The following is a 26,551-nucleotide window of genomic DNA, read 5'->3' on the forward strand; positions in this document are numbered from 1 at the left end:
GAATGACTACTCCCCTATCTACCAGGAAAGGACTCCTTTCAAAAAAGGAATGTGATCAGTTGACACTCTTAGCTCCCAGGGAACCCATGGTGGCTGTTAGCAATGACTACGTTCATGTCTAAATAAGAGCTCACAAGCCACCTATGTAATGATTTTTCCCAAAATGTTGCCAGGACCAAATCTCTACCTCACTCTGCTTCTTCACAATTCCTTCAAGATTAACTGATTGTCCTTTTCTGGGATTGAGACTCCAAGTCATTTCAATCAGCCTGGTGCTTTCCACACCACATCTCACCCACCTTGAGGTTAGGACAGGACTATGGAGCACCACTTCTCAACCATGATGGCTCTGCTCTTCTCAGTTTCTAAGCATGGAAATCAGATGAGACTTCTGTCAGCTAGCATTGTACCACTTGCCCTATCAGGCCCCCTTTAAAACAACTGTCGTATTACTACTACTACCACAAAAGAAAGCCTCATGTATTTCCTTTGCATTTCTCAGAAAACGCTGGGAACTAACACTTCTAACGTTACTTAGAGAACCATTCCGCTAATTGGTATTGCCAGTGCTTTTGCCTGTCTTTAATTGGGTCCTTGCCCTTTTAAGTCTTAGCTGAGGGCTCAGTGAGCATCAGGAGATGATGTCAGTTTCTTTCTTTTTTTAAAATATTTATTTTTGGCAGCGTTGGGTCTTCGTTGCTGCCATGTGTGTGGGCTTCTCATTGCAGTGTTTTCTTGTTGCAGAGCATGGGCTCTAGGAGCATGGGCTTCAGTAGTTGTGGCACGTGGGCTCTAGAGCGCAAGCTCAGTAGTTGTGGTGCACGGGCTTAGTTGTTCCACAGCATGTGGGATCTTCCCGGACCAGGGCTCGAACCCGTGTTCCCTGCACTGGCACCAGGGAAGCCCTGTCAGTTTCTTTTAAGACCACAACTTTCGGCCCCAACACTGCACTACCTGCTGTCCCTCTCTCCCACATATTCCACTTTTGAGGAGCTCCTAGCCACTTGAGCATTGTTTATTGATTTTTCAAGATTCAGTTTAATCCTTCCCCAAGGTCTCCCTATGCAAAGGAAGGTGCTGGGCATAAAACTCACAACACATTTGTGACACAGACTAGCTTCAAGTGGTGAGTCAAATGGATGGAAATGGGGCTTAAGGGGACAGCAATGAATTCTCGTGCTCTTTCCCACAGTGCCAAAAACCCTAGGGCTGCCTCTGAGTGCCAAGCCAGAGGCCCTGTTGCAGATTCTCATCTAAAGTGATATGTCTACTCAGGTCATCTTGCCATCTGCTTTGTCAGCTGACTCTGGGGAACTAGCCAAGGGATTGAGAAAATAAACTTCTCAAGTTGATGGGTGTGAATCTTCCAAGTCCATTTCAGATGCACCCGTTAAACAGGTTGTGCTTTGCCCTCCAGGAACATCTTTCTGAGCTAGCTTGCAGTGTTTGAGAGGGACAGAGGAGATCCCTGAACAGTCTCTGCTTAAGCTCAACTGACTCTGGTTACAGGTCCTTTCCCCTGATCTGGCATCCAGAGCCAGCACCTCTGCAGCTCTGGGTTCCAGCTTAGCCAGAGGGCATGCCTCACAGATCCAACACCTGTCACTCTGCTTCTAGCTGAGCCTGTTTTGAGCTTGAGGAATCAATCCCAATCCAGTAAAAGACTTAAAAGCTCAAGGGCTTTGATCTTTGCTTGGCAAAAGCCTTAACTGCTGAGCTCTAGAGGCTTTGCCATTTCCCTTTTTTTAACCTTCTTTCATATAGGCCTCAACCCCACTAAGCAGCAGGTGCCTGCCCAGCGTCAGACTTTTCTCCCTGTGTTTAGAACCTATTTTTTCTGATGCTCAGAGTGTGAAGGGTCGGGGTGGCGGGTGAGAATGTGTAGGGGAAAGGAGGAGGGAAGTTGTTTCAAGGAAGCAGCAGCAGCAGAACAAAATTAAAACGCATGTTGGTTATCTAGAACATGGTTGGCCATGTTCTAAAACTTTTCCCTAAGAGTTTTGAATTGGGAAAAGTGCAAAATGGCTCCAGTTCAACCAAGGCAGTCAAACTTTCTAACACGGCCTAACATGGTCCACTTAAAGGAAACTGTGTCATCTTTGCTGATTTTAAACTTGAACCACTCGCATTGTTGGTATGAGAGGAAAACAACATACATTTAAAAGCAAATTGACCTTCTTCTCACAGCTGGCATAAACCTTAAGCCAGCAAGCCTAATTTATCTTCTTGTTTACAGTAGTTTTATTTAAAGGGATGTGAATATCTATACAATTTCATAATGTATATATATACTAGGATATATTTGCCTTTCATGCAATTATGGGATGTTTTGACCATTTCTATGATCTATTAAAAGTGCATTAAGGACACGGTAAAGACCCTGTATTTTTGCAGGCTCTTAATTTTATAATGGAAAAAGTACCGATACCTGAAATTCCATTAAAAAACAAACCTTCTCTTCTTGGTCAAATTTAACAGTGGTTTTAGGGATTTTTACTTCTTCCATTTTAAAGCTTCTGTGAATCCTTTCCTGGCCTCACCCTTTGGTAGGGGGGAGGAGAAGTGGCTAAAAATATAAATGAAAGGAAGGAGAGATCAGAAGCAGCTAGATAATCAGATAATTGAAAACTGACTTGGGGTAAGTTCTTTTTTGCCCTCTTTCTTTAGGGTAATAACATCTCTACTTTGGATTATGTTCAATACCAAGAAAACAAATAGCAGCATTTAAGTTATTAAAAGGAATCAGATTTCATGAAATCATATATAGCTTGGTATTAGTATTAGCATCCTAAAAAACAGGAAAAATACAAAGGGAACGAAAGATGCCCACCAAACTGAGAGAGTATCTTTAAACCGAAAAATGAGGCAGGCGACTCCACATAATCAGTGGATCAGCTTATTATAAGGCAGTTTACTCACAGGGTGGGATAGGGTGGATGACATCCAGAAGCATTCCTAACTGCCACTGGGAGAATTTTATAGTTAACCTAGGGTATGGGGGTACGTGCTTGGAAACAGGAAGTGAAGTCCAAAGTCCAGATTTATGAACGGGTAACTAGTCTCATGGGCACCGGGAATACGTCAGCGAAGCTCTTCATTATTGTTTGGAGACTAACAGCACAGGGGCCACCTGGACCTAATGGTCATTAAACAACATCTATTAACTACAAAGCCCCTGACAACAGAGATTTACTACACACTACAGCCCTAGGTAGGGTCAGCTGAAGGACGGGGGGAACTGAACAGGCCCAAGATGGCATCAGTTATGCTAACAGCCGTAGTGTGGCAGGGCCCAAGTGGCTGGTGAAAAGGACCCACGGCTCTGCCTCCTGAATCTGCCTACCTTCACTATTGTTAGCTGGACCAGCCAGGGGTCACACGTTGGGTAAGGGCTGTGCATCATTTTTTTTGGTCTGCGTTGGATCTTTGTTGCTGTGCACAGGCTTTCTCTAGCTGTGGCGAGTGGGGGCTACTCTTCGTTGCACTGTGTGGGCTTCTCGTTGCAGTGGCTTCTCTTGTTGTGGAGCACGGGCTCAAGGTGCGTGGGCTTCAGTAGTTGTGGCTCACACGCTCTACAGAGCAGGCTCAGTAGTTGTGGCGCATAGGCTTAGTTGCTCCACGTCATGTGGGATCTTCCGGGACCAGGGCTCGAGCCCGTGTCCCCTGCATTGGCAGGCGGATTCTTTTTTTTTTTTTTTTTTTTTTTTTTTTTTGCATTACGCGGGCCTCTCACTGTTGTGGCCTCTCCCGTTGCGGAGCACAGGCTCTGGACGCGCAGGCCCAGCGGCCATGGCTCACGGGCCCAGCCGCTCCGCGGCATGTGGGATCCTCCCGGACAGGGGCACGAACCCGCGTCCCCTGCATCGGCAGGCGGACTCTCAACCACTGCGCCACCAGGGAGGCCCCGGCAGGCGGATTCTTAACCATTGCGCCACCAGAGAAGTCCTGCATCCATCATTTCTGATGCCCCTTTCATGACGCCCCTTCTCCCCAACTATTGTCCATTGTCCATCTACTTGCAGATGAATCATTTTCATTTCGCCCTCTCTCCCCATTTAGACATATAATGCAAATGCCTACTTCCGATCTAAAATCGTGTAGTCTTTGGTTAAATGTATAATCAAGTAACAAGTGTAAATGAGTGATACCAGCTCCCTCCTTTTTAAGAGACTATTAGCAGGAAAGGGCTGGGGAGAAGGAAGGCTAAGGAATGGGTTTACAAGAGAAGGGAAAGGATAAAAAAAAGTAAAATTGAGGTTCTAGCTTTTAGCAAACTCACATAAATGCATTCACACATAGACATGGAGGAGCTCCTTGACATGGAATTGAAAACAGTAGCATTTCTACTTTACATAACACATCATGGTTTATGTATGTTTGTACTTTTACAGCATAATTGCCTTGTGCTTGTATAAAGGAGCCTCTTTGCCAGGGACTCAGTCAAGGAAACTAAATTGTACATTTAGGGAAAACAAGTTTGCAGTACTAGGGAGTAGGAAGCAGAAAGCTTTCCCCCATTTTCCTAGGCACAGGGCCAGTCTTCAAGAAAATTTCAAAATAAGCTGTTTGGCTTTGGCTTACTCCTACTCTGTATACAAACACCCAGGGCCTTCATGTGACCTTTAGCTACCTACGGCTACCCAGTACCTTAAAATGTCATGTGTCTTAACTTACCTAATCTCTCCTTCTCACTTCAACCCTTATCAAAACTTCCTTTCTCCCAAAGAAGAGGAATAGGGCTCCATTTAGTAGCAGAATCTCTTAAAATAATCAATAGTAAGGTAGTATGTCAATGATCAGGTAGTGGACATCTCAGAGATCTGTTTTAAGACACAGAGCTTAAAATCTCAAAATTAATCTCTAACTGGTAGAATTTTAGGTAAAACAACAGGAAAGTAAAAAAATAAAAGTCAGGTTGTATGTATATGCTGGGAGATGGGGTCAACTTTCCAGGTAGCTCATACTGAGCATGTATACAGTTACTTTGGACCATTTCTACTTTCCATAACTTCCTCCCTTTATCTAAAGCTTAACCCAACATTCTCTAAAATACCAATGATTGTTCTGGAGATCCCTCCTCACTCACCCACCCAATGAGATAGGAGACTTTGTAGGGGGTTGGCAGAGGGAAATGTCACATCACAGACAGAAAACGGCATACCAGGGTGTAATGTCTCCAGTAAGAGCCTGACTTTCAACCTAATACTAGTATGTTACTGTTCACAATGTATATAATATATAATTTAGGCAAATTATCAAGTTATAAAAATATACAATAAAACCTTACAAGAAACTCTGAAATAATTGATGCTTGATAATTCTAAGTAAAGACTATAATAAAAATGCAGTTATTGGCTATATTCCATCAATCCTTTTTAATTCTCTTTGACTTTTTCTCCTGGTCTCCTGCTTTCCTTTCTGCAGGTCGCTTCTTCAACCCCTTCATTTTCCTCGTCTGTAGTTTGCTTAGGTCTTGCTTCTGCATATGAATTCTTCCATAAGTTGTACCAAAAGTATCATGAGAGACATTTTTCTTCTTCTTTGGCTATGAAACAAGAATATATAAATATATATTTAGTTGGGTCTACTACCATGAACTGGTAAGAATCTAGTGTACAACAACTATCGTATTAACAACTCCATTAGTGAGCACACCTTGAATGATATAGAGTCTATAGCTCTACAGCCCTTTCTCCTCACACTTAGGTATAAACAGATCAGTCAGAGCTTGTTAAAATGCCAATTCTAATTCAGTAGGACTATGTGGGATCTGAGAATTCAGCATTTCTAACAATTCTCAGGTAAATTGTCAGACCATATTTTGAGAAGCAACACAACAGACAGCAACACTGTCATGCACTGAGAGGATTTCCTGTGTTTAGCTTAAGGATTATAACTTCACTTCAAACTTTATTGGCATTCCAGAGATGCCATTTCTACTTGCTTTTAAAAACCATTCAAGAGTCAAAACACATTTTATGTAAGTATGGGTTACACATCCTATGCTTGAAATTACATTTTCACAATGCCTAAAATGAGCCCCATTTTTGCTGAAAACTGGCAGTCTTGACTACCAGGAAGCTCTCAGCAACACCTGATGCCTGGTTTCTACAATTTTATTATCAATTATGGTTGGCTTATTTGCTTCTTCCTCCTTTCTTTGGCTCTGAGAGTCTAATTTTTTTTTTGAGAGTCTAATTTTATCTATTTTATTGACCTCTTTATGTATGCTCTTCAATATAATATGCCACAAATCCTTTTCTGGAAAGAAGAATGGAATATACAAATAAACATGGCACCCATCTACAAGTCATGTACCTTGAGGGCTTTGGGCATTTTCATAGATAACTTATAAAGGTCATCTGATGCTAGGTGTGTCCTCCTCAGAACCAGATCCAATGAGGGTCCCATCTCTTCCAATTCAATCCGAGGTGTTCTGCAGCCAGATTTCTTCAACAGCAACCTTTATGAAATAGCAAAAAAGAAATGTTGCCTTGATTTGATAAAAGTCCCACCCCACCCCTGCAAATATTTTTGTTCTAGAAGATTACAGTTCCATAAAATATCATAAAATGTTTAGAAAGGTTAAGCTTAAAGACTTCCCTGGCAGTCCAGTGGTTAAGACTCTGCACTTCCAATGCAGGGGGAATGGGTTTGATCCCTTGTCAGGGAACTAATATCCCAGATGCCACATGGCATGGTCAAAAAGATTTAAAAAAAAAAAAAGAAAAGAAAATGAAAGGCTAAGCCTTAATACTTTATATACTTAGACCAAGTATTTTCTTTTTTTTTTTTTTTTAATAAATTTATTTATTTTATTTATTTTTTTTTGGCTGCACTGGGCCTTCATTGCTGCTTGCGGGCTTTCTCTAGTTGCAGCGAGCAGGGTCTACTCTTCATTGCGGTGTGTGGCTTCTCGTTGAGGTGGCTTCTCTTGTTGCAGAGCACGGGCTCTAGGTGCATGGGCTTCAGTAGTTGTGGCATGTGGCTCAGTAGTTGTGGCTCGCAGGCTCTAGAGCGCAGGCTCAGTAGTTGTGGTGCCTGGGCTTAGTTGCTCTGCGGCATGTGGGATCTTCCCGCACCAGGGCTCGAACCTGTGTCCCCTGCATTGGTAGGCGGATTCTTAACCACTGAGCCACCAGGGATGCCCCAAGACCAAGTATTTTCTTTAGTCTACTTATTTTCAAAAATAAAACATAAGAGGATGCAATATTGTTGAGAAACAGCAGGTGATACAGTTCTAAGAAGTGGAATCCTTTGATTTGACTCCTTCATCTTACGCAAGATTTACATGATTATAAAAAAATCTTAACTGGATTTTTGAAACATTATATTACATGATTGATTAACAAATTCTTATTTCTCTAAGACCTATTCAGAATCAACTTTTCTCCATAGCACAGACATTTACTGATCTCTATAAATTGGAATGAACTTAATATAACAAAACCACAACTTTCTGGATACCATATGTCCAAGTAGCTCTGGATTTGAAAGCATATGAAGGATACAATGGGGAGGAAGGGAGACTCACAAATTCTTTTTTTGTGAGAGATACCACAAGAACTGCTCAAAGACCTGAAGATTATTTGAGTTAAAAGACTCAATTTGTTACTGTGGCCACATCTCCATACGGGGAAAAAGAGGACTAAATAATAATGTTTTAAAAAGATCAGCCTTTTCACATAAAAGCTGGAGTGTAAAAAGAGGCAACAAGTGACATGAGAGAAGAGAAAGAACAGAAGAGGAAAGCAGAGTAAAGAATACCCAGGAGGGCTTCCCTGGTGGCGCAGTGGTTGGGAGTCCGCCTGCCGATGCAGGGGACGCGGGTTTGTGCCCCGGTCCGGGAGGATCCCGCATGCCGCGGAGCGGCTGGGTCCGTGAGCCATGGCCATTGAGCCTGCGTGTCTGGAGCCTGTGTTCCGCAACGGGAGAGGCCACAACAGTGAGAGGCCCACATACCGCAAAAAAAAAAAAAAAGAATACCCAGGAGAGCAGCAAACACCAGGAAGCAGGAGTGAGAGTGCAAAAGCTTGTTAACAGCCCTGCATCACATGAAGACAACCAATCAATACAGTCCATTCACGGGAGGTGCATTTACTGGCTATGGAAGAGTCATAATGATAGATATGCTGTATCAGACACAGTAATTTATACCAAATTAAACAAGGCAAAAAAAAAAAAAACCACGCACAAAAAAAGCACAACCTATAACCTAGGATATGTAAAGAGCAGAAATGTTAAACAAAGAAACAAAAAGATACTAACATTATAAGATAAAATAAATATTAGTATGGGGCTTGAAGGGAACAAGCACAGGGAAAAAGAACCAAACAAGGGTCTTTAGGTCACTCTCCTCACAGTGGTTCCAGGAGAAGAGACCTGAGAGAAGGCCTATCTCAGGCCTACCGTAAGGGAAAACATTTTTAGGAGCTTAAGTTGGCTAACATCATGGCATCTTCCCTAATACCTAATTCACACATATGGGGTCAGTGGCCATTTGATCTTTTATATCACAGGTACTTATGCAGTTGCATCCACATGTTCAGTACCTCCAAATAAATGATATCTACCATGCTGAACTCATATCGAGACTAAATCTTGGGAATTCCCTGGCGGTCTAGTGGTTAGGACTCCACGACTCCACTGCAGGGGGCACGGGCTCACTCCCTGGTCAGGGAACTAAGATCCCGCATGCTATATGGTATGGCCAAAAAAAGAAAAGAAAAAGAAAAAAAGGGAAAAAAAAGACTAAATCTTGATTAATATATTGTGTTCAGTAGATACTTTGAAAAAAAAATCAAGGAAATCACATATATAAAATATCAATGAAAAAATTTTCTACCACTTAGGATGCTAATTTTCAACTAGATGGAAAACTTGTCAATCCAGAACAGTTCATGTATCTTTTTATTTATGCAAGTGCCCTCCTAACGAAGTAAATCTTTTGAGCAGTATAGAAAATTTTTTCCAAGTAACTACATATAACTACATATGTTGCTATTTACTGAAGAATTAAGTTACAGTGCCATACTGCCTGTGTAGATGATCTTATCTTAATCATTTCACTGAATATGTTCACTATTCTATTTGATAGAAATAAAAGGAAACTTTCTCCAGTTATCAATTCTCTTCATATGGTTTCTCGTGATAGGGCTATCATCTTTTCTTTTTATTAACAGCTTTTAACAGTGAAATCTAGAATCTAAAATCATTGGGACTTCCCTGGTGGTCCATCAGTTAAGACTTTGTACTCCCAATGCAGGGGGCCTGGGTTCGATCCCTGGAAGGGGGACTAGATCCCGCATGCCACAACTAAAAGATCCCACATGCCTCAACGAAGATCCCACACACTTCAACTAAGACCTGGTGGGAGGGAGGGAGGGAAGGAAGGAGGGAAGGAGGAAAGGAAGAAAGGAAGGAAGGAAGGAAGGAAGGAAAGAAAGAAAGAAAGAACTGAAAGCTTAAAAAAAATCAATTGTTAATCCTTTAAAAAAAAAACAACCTGTTTACTCTTTCTCAGAGGAAATGTATTAATAGAGAATTTATAAAGGGTTTTTGTGATTATGCTAAGGAAAATGAACAGTCTATTAAACATCGACTCTAAAAAAACAAAATGAAAACCATTTCCTTTACCCTCAATGCCATCATAGACACTGCACTTCTTTTTAAAGACAGACATTTTGATTCCAGGCTTTCATATCTCCAGCCAAATATCTATTGCCCAGAACCTTTACACCCCATGTAAATCTCCATTTCAGATCTTAACCTCAAGCTTTGTTTGTTTTGTTTCCCTATAAGCTCTAAATCAAAAGTGACATTCAGTTCTGCAAGACTACATGGTATAAGATGCAGGGACACAAAGACAAACAGAACTCAGTACCTTCCCTCTCAGAGTGGGTTTAGGCTACTAGATATGTTAATTGGTAATTTCTATAATATATTTAAATATGATTTGCCTATTTCTTGACAAAGACTGGCATTACCACTCTTGTTTAAATTGAAATTTCCTTATTTTTCTCCCTTCCATATCCCTCTCTTCTGTTGACATTCTGTTTTCATTACTTAACTCCTTGCCTAGAATGTTGTGTTTGCTTTTTAAGGTATGCTAATACTTCCTGCTTTGCATATTTCTCCCCATAAAACCTACCCAATGCCATGGCAAAGGCATACGTGGCAGTTACTAAAGATCTTCAGTTTCATACTAATAGCTCTGGCCCTATAGTGAATAAAATTCTCCAAGGAATTAATTATTATAGGATATACAGGCAGGTGCCAGTAACACTATGATTTATTTCCCCAAAAGAGGAAAGGTCAAAGGTTCTATTAATGTAATTCCATGCTCAGAGTTCCTTTCATACAAGAAGCTCAAAACCATTTTATAAGCCTTATTGATCTTCACAAATTAATAAGTGTCAATATTAACTACTACCTTTAACCAACTGCCTAAGGGCTGGTTGGAAGAGGGCAGGACTCCCAAGAGCAGCCTGTGAGAATGCCTGAGGAGCCACACTAGGTCAGACACACTTCTCTGGCACATTCCCACCTCTATCTGCACCCCTCTCCCTCTCATAAAGGAGAATTATCCATCTCAGAGGGACCTCAGAATTACCTATATGATATCACTACACTTTGCAAAGGAAAAACAGGGGCCCTGAGGAGTGACTTGCCCATGTCATGTGGCAAAGCCTGGCACAGAGCCAGGTCACTAGGCTCAGAGGTGATGCTCATTTCCGGGACCACCTCTTCCTTCCCCTCCCAAGCAGAGCACAGCCCTTGGAGGCTAAGCTAATCCACATCCAGGGATTTTCCCCAGTAGCAGCTCGCTCTCAATCACACTGTCCATTTTCTATTTCAAATCAATAGCTAGCAGGTATTACAGGATATAGATATGAAAACCTGGGATTAAAATTTTACACTAGGGTTTCTGATCTTAAAAATTCAGATCTTGGGACTTCCCTGGTGGTCCAGTGGTTAAGAACCTGCCTTCCAATGCAGGGGACATAGGTTCGATCCCTGGTCAGGGAACTAAGATCCCACATGCCAGAGGGCAACTAAGCCCTGTCACAACTACTAAGCCCACGGGCCTCAACTAGAGAGCCCATGTACTGCAAACTACAGAGCCCATGCACTCTGGAGCCCACGCACCACAACTAGCGAAGCCTGCGTGCTGCAACTGAAAGATCCTGCATGGCGCAAAGAAGACCCCAAGTGCCGCAGCTAAGTCCTGATGCAGCCATAAATAAATAAATAAATAAATAAAATAATTTCGTAAAAAATTCAAATCTTTTTTTTCATTATGGTAGATGCCATGCTAACCTAACAGTGATTCCAGCAATTACATACTTCTTAAAGTAAGTGGACAGACAAATATGTGTAGTTACACTGCCTATTTATCCTTGTTCTTAAGCCTGATTTGCTAATTTTTGTCCATTTTGCTTTATTTTCTCTGTGTTTTCTTTCTTTCTTTACAAATTTATCTTTCTTTTCACTAAATACAAGTTCTGATACAAGAGAATACATCCTTTGAAATTGTTCACCATGAGTTTTAGATTATTGTTATTATTCATTTCTCATTCTCAAAGACTTTTATCTTTATATTTTTAGCTCCTTTGTATCCCAGGGTCTCCTTGTTTAACATAAGTTTTCAAAAAGATTTTTTTTGTTAGTGATTTTTCATCTTTTATTATCTTGCTCTATAAATAGGAGTCACCTTCATAATATTCTTAACTGCCCCAAAATCAAGTTTGGAAATGCAAACAACAGATTATAGGGACTTTCAATCTCAACTAGTTAAAAATGATTATAAAATTATTATTTAAATGAGAAAAAAATTATTTTTTTGCCCGTTACTATTTAAATAAGGAAAAAATAGAAAAATAGAAATGGTGATACCACTCATGTGGTGAAAAGAACTGAGCATCTCTGACTCCATACAGTTGAGACAAAGATGGAAATTACTAACAAGAAAAGAGGTGACTACTTAGTTTATTTGGATGTTCACTGGACACCAGCTGGTCAACCATGTATTCCATTATGATAAAAAACACAATTAAAACCATGGATGAAATGCTGAAGTCCACGACTGGCTGCACAAATGGCACCGCTGCACGAAGACACTGTCAACACTGGGCTGTCGGCGCTCAGGCTGCACTGCCACGCCACAGCGCCAAGCAGACGTCAGGCTGAGTTCAGTGTACCAAGGGAGGCAGTTAGCGGGAGTCAATGTATTCTCTAGGAAAGTGTGCGCCCCATCAATCCGCGCTAACACTTTATTTTAGATAAGGAAAAAAACAAGTCATGCTTACCTCAAAAGGCAGTTGCAGCATGTCATTAAGGTTTTTATGAAAACAGAATGTGCTTGTTAGGATTTATATTTATATTGTGGTGGGGGTACGGGTAGAGGCCCGGGCTGGAGAAAGAAGGTAAAATGAATCTGGCCACTGAATCTTCTTATTACTTTCAGACTCCATTTTTTAGACTCAGGACTTTGAGATTTGCTTTGGCTGGGCTAAGACTTGTGGCTTGGCGCTCTAAATTTAGTCAAGAAAAACAGGGAGATACTGCATAAAAGTATGGCGAGTCAGGACTGAATAAGCGTTCTAAGCTCAGAGGGAGTGTAGTGTTTGATGCCCCAGGGCCCTGGAAAAGCACGGTTTCCGGGAGGCAGAAGTTAGCAGGGGAGTGACAGACCTGAGGATCAGCACAGAGCTACTTTGTCACTGCTATTCTGCAAACTCTCCAAATAAACTTTTGGCCAGACACCAATTCTAAGTCTGAGCTCTATAAAACAGTCACACTAAAATGCTAACCCTGAGGATTAACAAAACATGCTAAGAAATGCACTTACTTATAGCTTCGAAAGTAAATCTTCCCATTCAGTGCAGTGAAGTGCAGAACATACTCTAAACCAGCCAGGCGGACATTTGATACTGTGGGGCCTCTGAAGAAATCTAAAAGCACACATCAGGTTGTTTAAAAAAAAAAAAAAAAGATTAACATATCTTTAAAATTCAGTTACAAATCAGCTGCATTCTAAACACAACTCTCCGTATCTTATCTAAAAAGCAGCACAAAAACTGATGCCTGAAAAATCTGATGGTCCCGCCCCTCTACCATTTAATCTCATGACTGTATTTCTGTTCAGTTCACTGAGCCATGTAATTTTTCAGTTTTGCAGTTCTCCCTCTAAGCCAATGCTCAGCACCAGAGTATAACAGGTTTATTGTGAATAGTAACTTTTTAGAAAATGTAAAACAAGGTATAAAATTTTAATCAACTAAGACAGATAGGTTAAGATGGCAAAAGTCTATAAAAATGGCTGTTCAAACTTTGACTATTAAATTGAACTAGTGTTTGTTATATGGCAGACGCCAACATGCAAGAAAATTCTAACAAGGAATCTCAATTATATGAGCAAAGAAAAGCTATCTAGTGTCAAAGTCAGAAAAGAACCATCAAGATCAATGAGTAGACTGTTTTCCCACAGAGTGGTAATTAATACCCAAGTGGCACATATGAGATAATTTTAAATGATACACAGACAGATATAATCTACAATGCATTATTTATGTTACCATACACCATTTTCCATTGAGAGTAGGGACATAAAGTTTCCTTTTAAAAAGAGGAGTCAATTTAAAGAAAAATCTCCAGTGAACAATGCTATGGATACTACACGGACATGGCTTACGTCATGAAGGTGGCACATGAATGAAAAGAGTTTGGAAAACAGCAAACAAGTTTGGTCACCTCATTTTACAGATAAAAAGATTGAACTTGGGGGGAGGCTAAATGGGAACACACAAATAACATCTAGTTAAGAAAAAGTTATGCATAAAACGGTCATCCAAATTACTTAGGAAGAGGCGCCCTAAGACAGGTGATGTCATAAACAGGAAATATCTCATTCTGTCGCAATCTATAGCCACTTAGCACTTGCTTCCCTCCTCCCATTAGCTCATAAGATGGGAATTATCTCCACGTGCATGGACACATACATCTTTTATAGTTTGCTTTTTCCTTCTTATAGGTAACTAAAAGAAAATCACATCACTAACATACATAAAGCAGACGTTAAGTGTGCATACCCTTGTACACACCACCCTTCCTTACTACCACAAACAAAAATCCCTTGGGGGTACTTTAATAAACCAAATATGTACTTTTTCAAGGTATTTTGATCTAAAAATTCATTTTAATTAATGAAGAACTTTCCCATAGTTTTGCCAAAACCTGACTCTCCTTCAGTGGCCAAGTTAATAAAGCCCCACTCACGGTTGTGGCAGCATTACTGAAGTCAGAGTCATTCTGGGGAACAAGATATGTACATTCCAGTCTCCCCTGAAACAGTTTTTGTAATGCAAACCTTACAGGCATATGCTTTTTCCATAAGCTTTTAAGAAAGAAAGAAAAAAAAAAAGAATGAAACAAGGTAGAAAGTTTTAAGAATATTGACCCTTACCTCACACCATACACAAAAATTAACTCAAAATGGATCATAAACCTTAATGTAAGATCTAAAGTTATAAGACTTAAAAAAAATATTTATAAGAGAAAAAAAGTCTTTGCAATCTTGGGATAAGCAAAGGTTTCTTAAAACAAAACACTGTATGAACAACCATTAAAGAAAAAAATTGGATAAAGTACACTTCACAAAAATTTAAAACTTCTGCTCTTTAAAAGACATCACTGTTTGCAGACGACATGATACTATACATAGAAAATCCTAAATATGCCACCAAAAAACTACTAGAGTTCATCAATGAATACAGTGAAGTTGCAGGATACAAAATTAATACACAGAAATCTGTTGCATTTCTACACACTAACAGCGCACTGTCAGAGAAATACCTAGGAATAAACCTACCTAGGGAGTTAAAAGACCTATACTTGGGGCCTCCCTGGTGGCGCAGTGGTTGGGAGTCCGCCTGCCGATGCAGGGGATACGGGTTCGTGCCCCGGTCTGGGAGGATCCCATATGCCGCGGAGTGGCTGGGCCCGTGAGCCATGGCCGCTGGGCCTGCGCGTCCGGAGCCTGTGCTCCGCAACGGGAGGGGCCACAACAGTGAGAGACCCGCATACCGCAAAAAGAAAAAAAAAAAAAAAAAAAAGACCTATACTTGGAAACCTGTAAGACATGGATGAAAGAAATTGAAGACAACACAAACACATGGAAAGATATACTGTGTTCATGGACTGGAAGAATTAATATCGTTAAAATGACCATAATACTCTATAGATTCAATGCAATCTCTATCAAAATACCAATGGCATAGAACTAGAATAATTTTAAAATGTGTATGGAAACACAAAAGACCCAAATAGTCAAAACAATCTTGAGAAAGAACAGAGCTGGCGGAATCATGCTCCCTGACTTCAGACTACACTACAAAGCCACAGTATTCAAAACAGTATGACACTGGCACAAAAACAGACACATGGATCAATGGAACAGAATAGAGAGCCCAGAAATAAACTCACATACTTAAGGTCAATTAATCTATGACAAAGAAAGCAAGCATATACAATGCTGAAAAATCTCTTCGGTAAATGGTGCTAGGAAAACTGGACAGCTACACGTAAAAGAATGAAATCAGAACATTTTCTCACACAATATATAAAAATAAACTCAAAATGCATTAAAGATCTAAATGTAAGACCAAAAACCATAAAACTCCTAGAAGAAAACATAGACAGAAAACTCTTTGACATAAATCGTAGCAATATTTTTTTTGAACCTGTCTCCTAAGGCAAAGGAAACACAAGCAAAAATAAACAAATGGGACCTACTTAAACCTAAAAGCAGAAGACCTGACTAGACATTTTCCCAAAGAACACATACTGATGGCCAACAGGCACATGAAAAGATGATCAACACTGCTAATCATCAGAAAAATGCTAATCAAAAGCACAATGAAATATCACCTCAAACCAGTCAGAATGGCTATCATCAAAAAGACCACTAATGGGCTTCCCTGGTGGCGCAGTGGTTGGGAGTCCGCCTGCCAGTGCAGGGGACGCGGGTTCGTGCCCCGGTCCGGGAGGATCCCACGTGCCGCGGAGCGGCTGGGCCCGTGAGCCATGGCCGCTGGGCCTGCGCGTCTGGAGCCTGTGCTCCGCAGCGGGAGAGGCCACAGCAGTGAGAGGCCCACGTGCTGCAAAAAAAAAAAAGACCACTAATAACAAATGTTAAAAAAAAAAAAAAAATGTTGGTGAGGATGTAGAGCAAATGGAGCCCTTGTAGGAATGTAAGTTCTACAGGCACTGAGGAAACAATATGGAGATTCCTAAAAAACTAAAAATAAAACTATCATATCCAGCAATTCCACTCCTGGGTACATATCCAAAGAAAACAACACACTAATTTGAAAGGATGCATGTACTACCTCAATGTTCACAGCAGCATTATTTACAATAGCCAAGATATGGAAGCAACCTAAGTGTCCATCAACAGATGAATGGATAAAGAAAATGTGGTGTGTGTGTGTGTGTGTATATACACACACACACACATATATATACACATATATATGTGTGTGTGTATATATATATATACACACACGCGCGCACACACACATACATACATACAATGAAATACTACTCAGCCATAAAAAGAATGAAATTTTGCCATTTGCAGCAACATGGATGGACTTGGAGAGCATTATGCTAAGTGAAATTAGAGGGAGACAATGTATGATATCACTTGTATGTGGAATCTAAAAAATACAACTAGTGCACATAACAAAAAGCAAGCTGACTCACAGATATTGAGAACAAACCAGTGGTTACCAGTGGGGAGAGGGAAAGGGGAGAGGCAAGGGAGGGACAGGGGGTTAAAGATACAAACTAGTATGTATAAAATAAACTACAAGGATATACTATACAGCACAGGGAATATAGCCAACAATTTATAATAACTGTAAGTGTAGTATAATCTTTAAAAATTGTGAACAGGGCCTCCCTGGTGGCGCAGTGGTTGAGAGTCCGCCTGCCGATGCAGGGGATACGGGTTCGTGCCCCGGGCTGGGAGGATCCCATATGCCGCGGAGCGGCTGGGCCCGTGAGCCATGGCCGCTGAGCCTGCGCATCCGGAGCCTGTGCTCCGCAACGGGAGAGGCCACAACAGTGAGAGGCCCGCGTACCGCAAAAAAAAAATTGTGAACCACTGGGCTTCCCTGGTGGCACAGTGGTTGAGAGTCTGCCTGCCGATGCAGGGGACACAGGTTCGTGCCCTGGTCAGGGAGGATCCTGCATGCCGCGGAGCAGCTGGGCCTGTGAGCCATGGCTGCTGAGCCTGTGCGTCCGGAGGCTGAGCTCCGCAACAGGAGAGGCCGCAGCAGTGAGAGGCCCGCGTACCACAAAAAAAAAAAAAAAAAAGTGAATCACTATGTTGTACACCTGAAACTTACATATTATAAATCAGCTCTACCTCAATAAAAAAATTTTTTTAAAAAGACACCATTAAAAACAAAAAGGCAAGGGACTTCCCTGGCAGTGCAGTAGTTAAAGACTCCGTGCTTCCACTACAGGGGGAGCGAGTTCGATCCCTGGTTGGGGAACTAAGATCCCACATGCTGCATGGTGTGGCCAATAAATAAATACATAAATCAATAAAACAAAAAGGCAAGCCACAGACCAGGAGAAAATATTCAAAGATTATATGTCAGACAGACAAAAGACTTCTCTCTCTCTCTCTCTGTCTCTCTCTCTCTCACACACACACACACACACACACACACTCTTCCACATTAGTACTCAATAAGACAAATAACCAAATAAAAAAATCAGGCGAAGATCTGAACAGACACTTTACCAAAGATATACAAATGGCCAATAAGCACATGAAAAGATGTTCAACATTATTAATCACCAGAAAATGCAAACTAAAACTGCAATGCTACCACTCCTTTATTTTGTAGATTTGACTTTGGAAACATATTACTGTCAGTATTCAACACCTATTAGAGTTAACTAAAATTAAAAAGAACGGCCTACCAAGTATTGACAAGGAGATGGAGCACCTACAGTTAGTGGGAATGCAAAATGGTGCAACCATGTTGGAGAACAGTTTGGCAGTTTCTTAAAAATGTTTAACATAGGGCTTCCCTGGTGGTGCAGTGGTTGAGAATCTGCCTGCCAATGCAGGGGACACGAGTTCGAGCCCTGGTCTGGGAGGATCCCACATGCTGTGCAGCAGCTGGGCCCGTGAGCCACAACTACTGAGCCTGTGCGTCTGGAGCCCGTGCTCCGCAATGAGAGGTCACGACAGTGAGAGGCCCGCGCAAAAAAAAAAAAAAAGAAAAAGAAAATGTTTAACATACACTATTCAAATGATCCAACCATTCTATTCCTAGGTTACCCAAAGGAAATGAAAACATAGGTCCTCACAAAAATTTGTACATAAATGTTCATAGCAGTTCTACTGGTAATAGTTAAAAGCTGGAATCAATCTAAATGTCCATCAACAGATGAAGGTATAAACAAACTGCAGAATAGCTATAAATGGAATACTGCTCAGTTATAAAAAGAAATGGAGGGTTGATACATGCAACAACATGAATGAATCTCAAAACAAACTGAGTGAAAGAAGCCAGGCCAAAAAAAGTACATACTGTATGATTCCATTTATCTAAAATTCTGGAAAATGCAAAAATGACAGAAAGCAGGTCAATGTTTGCTTAGAATAGAGAAAAATAATGGATTGCCAAAGGGCACAGGGAAATTCTGGGAAATGATGGAAAGGTTCTGTATCTTGATTGCAGTGGTGTTTTAGAGGTATATAAATATGTCAAAATCCATTAAATTTTAAAACTTTTAAATATGTGCATTTGGACTTCCCTGGTGGCGCAATGGTTAAGAATCCATCTGCCAATGCAGGGTTCGATCCCTGGTGCAGGAAGATCCCACATGCCGCAGAGCAACTAAGCCTGTGTGCCACAACTACTGAGCCTGCGCTCTAGAGCCCGAGTGCCACAACTACTGCAGCCCACGTGCCTAGAGCCCGTGATCCGCAACAAGAGAAGCCACCGCCTGCGCACTGCATCGAAGAGTAGGCCCCACTCGCTGCAACTAGAGAAAGCCCGTGCGCAGCGACAAAAACCCAACGCAGCCAAAAAATAAATTAATTAATTAAAAAAAGAATTTAAAAATATGTGCACTTGATTGTATGTAAATCATACCCCAAAAATTGTTTAAAAAATAGTTTAAAATTAAAAAACTTAATAAAGTTATCCCTAAAAATTGAAAACAAAATGAAATGAACCTGTGTATTGGGCTGAAGGCATAATCATACAGAAAAGGACTGTTTCAAGTGACTTCAAAACACAGTAATTTGACCATATTCCTAATAGGATATATAGACATATAGAACTGCAAAAAAAAAAAAAACACACAACACACAAAAAAACAAAACCAAACACCCTTCAGTTGCACTCAATATTCATATTACCAGTAGTAATAATGGTATTTTATTCTAAGACTGTTCTATGTGTAGCACAGTATAAAGTAAATGCATCATTATGTTGGAGTCATTGAGAACCTGGATTTTCGTCATGGATGAAAGAAGGTACGTGTGTGTACATATCCTTCTGTCCTAAATTTGAGTTGGAAATTTCAGTATGAACTCAGGATATATTTTATCTTAACAAATAAATCTCATAGTTCTGTCCACTGAAAAAGCCTAGAAACAATGACCAACCCAGAAATACTCCCTAGCACACAAAATGTGATTTCTAAAATAATTTCTCACTTAAAAAAACCCCAGGATCCTTATAGAAATAGCTGATTCCAGGACTGGAGCAATTAAAGTACAAGAGGAGTCTAAAACATCAAAGGGGTGATGGATTAAAATGTGTTGAAACTCAGAGCACTGTCAAAAAGGCTGACCCTAAACTGGGCAGGAATGATGGTTGAGGTAAAAAGGGAGATATTATGAGAACAGGGATAAGGAGAAAAACCTGGTTAAACAGAAATAAGGGGGTAGAAGATAAATTGGTTATAATTAGAAGGAAAGCCCCAGGTTGGACATTTTTTCAATGGATCAATTCCAAGCAAAAATAACACCTTCAGTGTGACTGTGTCCATGAGTAAAAACACTGGGAAAGGGCACAGGAGGATGACCAGGGTGTTGACAGGAAAGACTGGGGGATGTGGAGTCAGAGAATGGATAAGATACTGATTCTGACACTACTAACTCTTCACTCTGGACATAAGTGCACTGGTCTCAATTTCTTCATCCACAACATGGGAATAATATTACCATAATGAACTGAATGTTTGTTTAAGCTCTAGTGTGACTATATTTGGAAATGAGGCCTCTAAGGAAGTACTTACCGTTAAATGAGGTATGTCATAAGGGTAGGGTCTGCTCCCACAGGATCAGAGTCCATATAAGAGACACCAGAAAACTTAAACCCCTCTTTCCTCTGTCTATCTCCCTCCTTCCCTTCCTCCCCAAGGAAAAGCCTTGTAAGTACAAAGCAAGAAGCCAGCAAGAGAGTCCTCACCAGAAACCTGGACCTCTAGAACTGTGAGAAAATAAATTTCTGTTGCTTATAAGCCACCCAGTCTATGGTCTTTTGTACGGCATCCTGAGCAGACTAATATAATTATCTCTGTAGAGCTGTAGAAAGGATTAAATTTAATAAATTACCTGACCTAATCTATGGCAGTTATTTTCATTATTATATGTATTAAAGTGGAATAAGAATTAGGAAATGAGAAAGGTTAAAAAAATTAAAACAATGACCACAGGTGTAGATATGACCACTAATATAGACAAAGGCAATGAAGAAAAAAAAACCAGTTAGGTAGTTAAGTTAAAGGTAGGCTTTAAAGGGACACTTAATAAAACTAACCTATTACTTGATTCATTATCATCTTTATATACAAGGAGTAGTCATACTAAAAAACAACCATAAAAGTAGGATGGACTGGGAATTCCATGGTGGCCTAGTGGTTAGGATTTGGCGCTTTCACTACTGTGGCCTGGGTTCAATCCCTGGTCCTTTCTGGGGAACTGAGATCCCACAAGCCACACGGCACAACCAGAATTAAAAAAAAAAAAATTAGGATGGACTGAATCAAAAAATAGGCACTGGTGGCACAGTGGTTGGGAGTCCGCCTGCCAATGAGGGGGATGTGGGTTCGTGCCCCGGTCCAGGAGGATCCCACGTGCCGCGGAGCGGCTGGGCCCGTGGGCCATGGCCGCTGGGCCTGCACGTCCGGAGCCTGTGCTCCGCAGCGGGAGAGGCCGCGGCAGTGAGAGGCCCGCGTACCACCAAAAAACAAACAAACAAAAAAAAGGCACTGGTTTTCTGTAAAGAAAAGCAGGACCTGCTAAGATTAACTACAAATCTATGTAATATTTAAAGCAAAAGAGAAGCAAAATTCGAATGAACAAAATGGGTATCTGGCATGAAAACACTGAAGTTAACTTTTCTTTCTGGCCAATTACAAAAAGAAAACAAAAACACCACTTCCAAACAGGAAAAAAGCCCTTGATAAAATTCTCTTTACCTACTGCTCTACATTATTTCATTTGAACACACAACACAAACCAAGAAGTCTGCAACTTTCTTACTTCTTATTTATATTATTTTTTTTTTTTTTTTTTAATTTTATTTTATTTTATTTTTTTGCTTTATAACAAATTTAATCAGTTATACATATACATATGTTTCCATATCCCCTCCCTTTTGCGTCTCCCTCCCACCCTCCCTATCCCACCCCTCCAGGCGGTCACAAAGTACCAAGCTGATCTCCCTGTGCTATGCGGCTGCTTCCCACTAGCTATTTACCTCACGTTTGGTAGTGTATATATGTCCATGCCGCTCTTTCACTTTGTCACAGCTTACCCTTCCCCCTCCCCATATCCTCAAGTCCATTCTCTAGTAGGTCTGTGTCTTTATTCCTGTCTTACCCCTATGTTCTTCATGACATTTTTTTTTCTTAAATTCCATATATATGTGTTAGCATACAGTATTTGTCTTTCTCTTTCTGACTTACTTCACTCTGTATGACAGACTCTAGGTCTATCCACCTCATTACAAATAGCTCAATTTCATTTCTTTTTATGGCTGAGTAATATTCCATTGTATATATGTGCCACATCTTCTTTATCCATTCATCCGATGATGGACACTTAGGTTGTTTCCATCTCCGGGCTATTGTAAATAGGGCTGCTATGAACATTTTGGTACATGTCTCTTTTTGAATTATGGTTTTCTCAGGGTATATGCCCAGTAGTGGGATTGCTGGGTCATATGGTAGTTCTATTTGTAGTTTTTTAAGGAACCTCCATACTGTTCTCCATAGCGGCTGTACCAATTCACATTCCCACCAGCAGTGCAAGAGTGTTCCCTTTTTTCCACACCCTCTCCAGCATTTATTGTTTCTAGATTTTTTGATGATGGCCATTCTGACTGGTGTGAGATGATATCTCATTGTAGTTTTGATTTGCATTTCTCTAATGAGTAAAGATGTTGAGCATCCTTTCATGTGTTTGTTGGCAGTCTGTATATCTTCTGTGGAGAAATGTCTATTTAGGTCTTCTGCCCATTTTTGGATTGGGTTGTTTGTTTTTTTGTTATTGAGCTGCATGAGCTGCTTATAAATTTTGGAGATTAATCCTTTGTCAGTTGCTTCATTTGCAAATATTTTCTCCCATTCTGAGGGTTGTCTTTTGGTCTTGTTTATGGTTTCCTTTGCTGTGCAAAAGCTTTTAAGTTTCATTAGGTCCCATGTGTTTATTTTTGTCTTTATTTCCATTTCTCTAGGAGGTGGGTCAAAAAGGATCTTGCTGTGATTTATGTCATAGAGTGTTCTGCCTATGTTTTCCTCTAAGAGTTTGATAGTGTCTGGCCTTACATTTAGGTCTTTAATCCATTTTGAGCTTATTTTTGTGTATGGTGTTAGGGAATGATCTAATCTCATACTTTTACATGTCCCTATCCAGTTTTCCCAGCACCACTTATTGAAGAGACTGTCCTTTCTCCACTGTACATTCCTGCCTCCTTTATCAAAGATAAGGTGACCATATGTCCGTGGGTTTAACTCTGGGCTTTCTATCCTGTTCCATTGATCTATCTTTCTGTTTTTGTGCCAGTACCATACTGTCTTGATTACTGTAGCTTTGTAGTATAGTCTGAAGTCAGGGAGCCTGATTCCTCCAGCTCCATTTTTCGTTCTCAAGATTGCTTTGGCTATTCGGGGTCTTTTGTGTTTCCATACAAATTGTGAAATTTTTTGTTCTAGTTCTGTGAAAAATGCCAGTGGTAGTTTGATAGGGATTGCATTGAACCTGTAGATTGCTTTGGGTAGTAGAGTCATTTTCACAATGTTGATTCTTCCAATCCAAGAACATGGTACATCTCTCCATCTATTTGTATCATCTTTAATTTCTTTCATCAGTGTCTTATAATTTTCTGCATACAGGTCTTTTGTCTCCTTAGGTAGGTTTATTCCTAGATATTTTATTCTTTTTGTTGCAATGGTAAATGGGAGTGTTTCCTTGATTTCTCTTTCAGATTTTTCATCATCAGTATATAGGAATGCCAGAGATTTCTGTGCATTAATTTTGTATCCTGCAACTTTACCAAATTCATTGATTAACTCTAGTAGTTTTCTGGTAGCATCTTTAGGATTCTCTATGTATAGTATCATGTCATCTGCAAACAGTGACAGCTTTACTTCTTCTTTTCCAATTTGGATTCCTTTTATTTCCTTTTCTTCTCTGATTGCTGTGGCTAAAACTTCCAAAACTAGGTTGAATAAGAGTGGTGAAAGTGGGCAACCTTGTCTAGTTCCTGATCTTAGTGGAAATGGTTTCAGTTTTTCACCATTGAGGACGATGCTGGCTGTGGGTTTGTCATATATGGCCTTTATTATGTTGAGGAAAGTTCCCTCTATGCCTACTTTCTGCAGGGTTTTTATCATAAATGGGTGTTGAATTTTGTCGAAAGCTTTCTCTGCATCTATTGAGATGATCATATGGTTTTTCTCCTTCAGTTTGTTAATATGGTGTATCACGTTGATTGATTTGCGTATATTGAAGAATCCTTGCATTCCTGGAATAAACCCCACTTGATCATGGTGTATGATCCTTTTAATGTGCTGTTGGATTCTGTTTGCTAGGATTTTGTTGAGGATTTTTGCATCTATGTTCATCAGTGATATTGGCCTGTAGTTTTCTTTCTTTGTGACATCCTTGCCTGGTTTTGGTATCAAGGTGATGGTGGCCTCGTAGAATGAGTTTGGGAGTGTTCCTCCCTCTGCTATATTTTGGAAGAGTTTCAGAAGGACAGGTGTTAGCTCTTCTCTAAATGCTTGATAGAATTCGCCTGTGAAGCCATCTGGTCCTGGGCTTTTGTTTGTTGGAAGATTTTTTATCACAGTTTCAATTTCAGTGCTTGTGATTGGTCTGTTCATATTTTCTATTTCTTCCTGATTCAGTCTCGGCAGGTTGTGCTTTTCTAAGAATTTGTCCATTTCTTCCAGGTTGTCCATTTTATTGGCATAGAGTTGCTTATAGTAATCTCTCATGATCTTTTGTATTTCTGCAGTGTCAGTTGTTACTTCTCCTTTTTCATTTCTAATTCTATTGATTTGAGTCTTCTCCCTTTTTTTCTTGATGAGTCTGGCTAATGGTTTATCAATTTTGTTTATCTTCTCAAAGAACCAGCTTTTAGTTTTATTGATCTTTGCTATCGTTTCCTTCATTTCTTTTTCATTTATTTCTGATCTGATTTTTATGATTTCTTTCCTTCTGCTAACTTTGGGATGTTTTTGTTCTTCTTTCTCTAATTGCTTTAGGTGCAAGGTTAGGTTGTTTATTCGAGATGTTTCCTGTTTCTTGAGGTAGGATTGTATTGCTATAAACTTCCCTCTTAGCACTGCTTTTGCTGCATCCCATAGGTTTTGGGTCGTCGTGTCTCCATTGTCATTTGTTTCTAGGTATTTTTTAATTTCCTCTTTGATTTCTTCAGTGATCACTTCGTTATTAAGTAGTGTATTGTTTAGCCTCCATGTGTTTGTATTTTTTACAGCTCTTTTCCTGTAATTGATATCTAGTCTCATAGCATTGTGGTCAGAAAAGATACTTGATACAATTTCAATTTTCTTAAATTTACCAAGGCTTGATTTGTGACCCAAGATATGATCTATCCTGGAGAATGTTCCATGAGCACTTGAGAAAAATGTGTATTCTGTTGTTTTTGGATGGAATGTCCTATAAATATCAATTAAGTCCATCTTGTTTAATGTATCATTTAAAGCTTGTGTTTCCTTATTTATTTTCATTTTGGATGATCTGTCCATTGGTGAAAGTGGGGTGTTAAAGTCCCCTACTATGAGTGTGTTACTGTCGATTTCTCCTTTTATGGCTGTTAGTATTTGCCTTATGTATTGAGGGGCTCCTATGTTGGGTGCATAAATATTTACAATTGTTATATCTTCTTCTTGGATCGATCCCTTGATCATTATGTAGTGTCCTTCTTTGTCTCTTCTAGTAGTCCTTATTTTAAAGTCTATTTTGTCTGATATGAGAATTGCTACTCCAGCTTTCTTTTGGTTTCCATTTGCATGGAATATCTTTTTCCATCCCCTTACTTTCAGTCTGTATGTGTCTCTAGGTCTGAAGTGGGTCTCTTGTAGACAGCATATAGATGGGTCTTGTTTTTGTATCCATTCAGCCACTCTGTGTCTTTTGGTGGGAGCATTTAGTCCATTTACATTTAAGGTAATTATCGATATGTATGTTCCTATTCCCATTTTCTTAATTGTTTTGGGTTCATTATTGTAGGTCTTTTCCTTCTGTTGTGTTTCTTGCCTAGAGAAGTTCCTTTAGCATTTGTTGTAAAGCTGGTTTGGTGGTGCTGAACTCTCTCAGCTTTTGCTTGTCTGTAAACGTTTTAATTTCTCCATCAAATCTGAATGAGATCCTTGCTGGGTAGAGTAATCTTGGTTGCAGGTTTTTCTCCTTCATCACTTTAAGTATGTCCTGCCACTCCCTTCTGGCTTGTAGAGTTTCTGCTGAGAGATCAGCTGTTATCCTGATGGGGATTCCCTTGTGTGTTATTTGTTGTTTTTGCCTTGCTGCTTTTAATATGATTTCTTTGTGTTTAATTTTTGACAGTTTGATTAATATGTGTCTTGGCGTATTTCTCCTTGGATTTATTCTGTATGGGACTCTCTGTGCCTCCTGGACTTGATTAACTATTTCCTTTCCCATATTAGGGAAGTTTTCAACTATAATCTCTTCAAATATTTTCTCAGTCCCTTTCTTTTTCTCTTCTTCTTCTGGAACCCCTATAATTCGAATGTTGGTGCGTTTAATGTTGTCCCAGAGGTCTCTGAGACTGTCCTCTGTTCTTTTCATTCTTTTTTCTTTATTTTGCTCTGCAGCAGTTATTTCCACTATTTTATCTTCCACCTCACTTATCCGTTCTTCTGCCTCAGTTATTCTGCTATTGATCCCATCTAGAGTATTTTTTATTTCATGTATTGTGTTTTTAATCGATGCTTGATTCATCTTTAGTTCTTCTAGGTCCTT

The 26,551-nt window shown here is 40.0% G+C and overlaps 1 protein-coding gene and 1 long non-coding RNA gene across 2 annotated transcripts in view; one reads left to right on the forward strand and one right to left on the reverse strand.

Annotated features, from left to right (window-relative positions):
* Positions 1-819: 819 nt before the first annotated feature.
* LOC309811421 lies at positions 820-4,296 on the forward strand. Its single transcript, XR_014295160.1, has 2 exons — positions 820-3,675; positions 3,912-4,296. It is a non-coding gene; the product is annotated as an uncharacterized lncRNA (long non-coding RNA).
* A 1,022-nt stretch (positions 4,297-5,318) lies between these two features.
* The window catches only part of RPF2 (ribosome production factor 2 homolog), a 44,874-nt gene continuing 23,641 nt past the window's right edge, over positions 5,319-26,551 (reverse strand). Inside the window, exons 8-10 of the mRNA XM_082634129.1 lie at positions 12,851-12,953; positions 6,319-6,463; positions 5,319-5,545 (exon numbers count right to left, since the gene is read on the reverse strand). Coding sequence (XP_082490255.1) covers positions 5,366-5,545; positions 6,319-6,463; positions 12,851-12,953 — 428 coding nt within the window. The 3' untranslated portion in view covers positions 5,319-5,365. The remainder of the gene's footprint in view (positions 5,546-6,318; positions 6,464-12,850; positions 12,954-26,551) is intronic.

Source organism: Mesoplodon mirus, assembly GCF_964341445.2.
Source record: "Mesoplodon mirus genome assembly, chromosome: 10".
Classification (NCBI taxonomy): Eukaryota; Metazoa; Chordata; class Mammalia; order Artiodactyla; family Ziphiidae; genus Mesoplodon; species Mesoplodon mirus.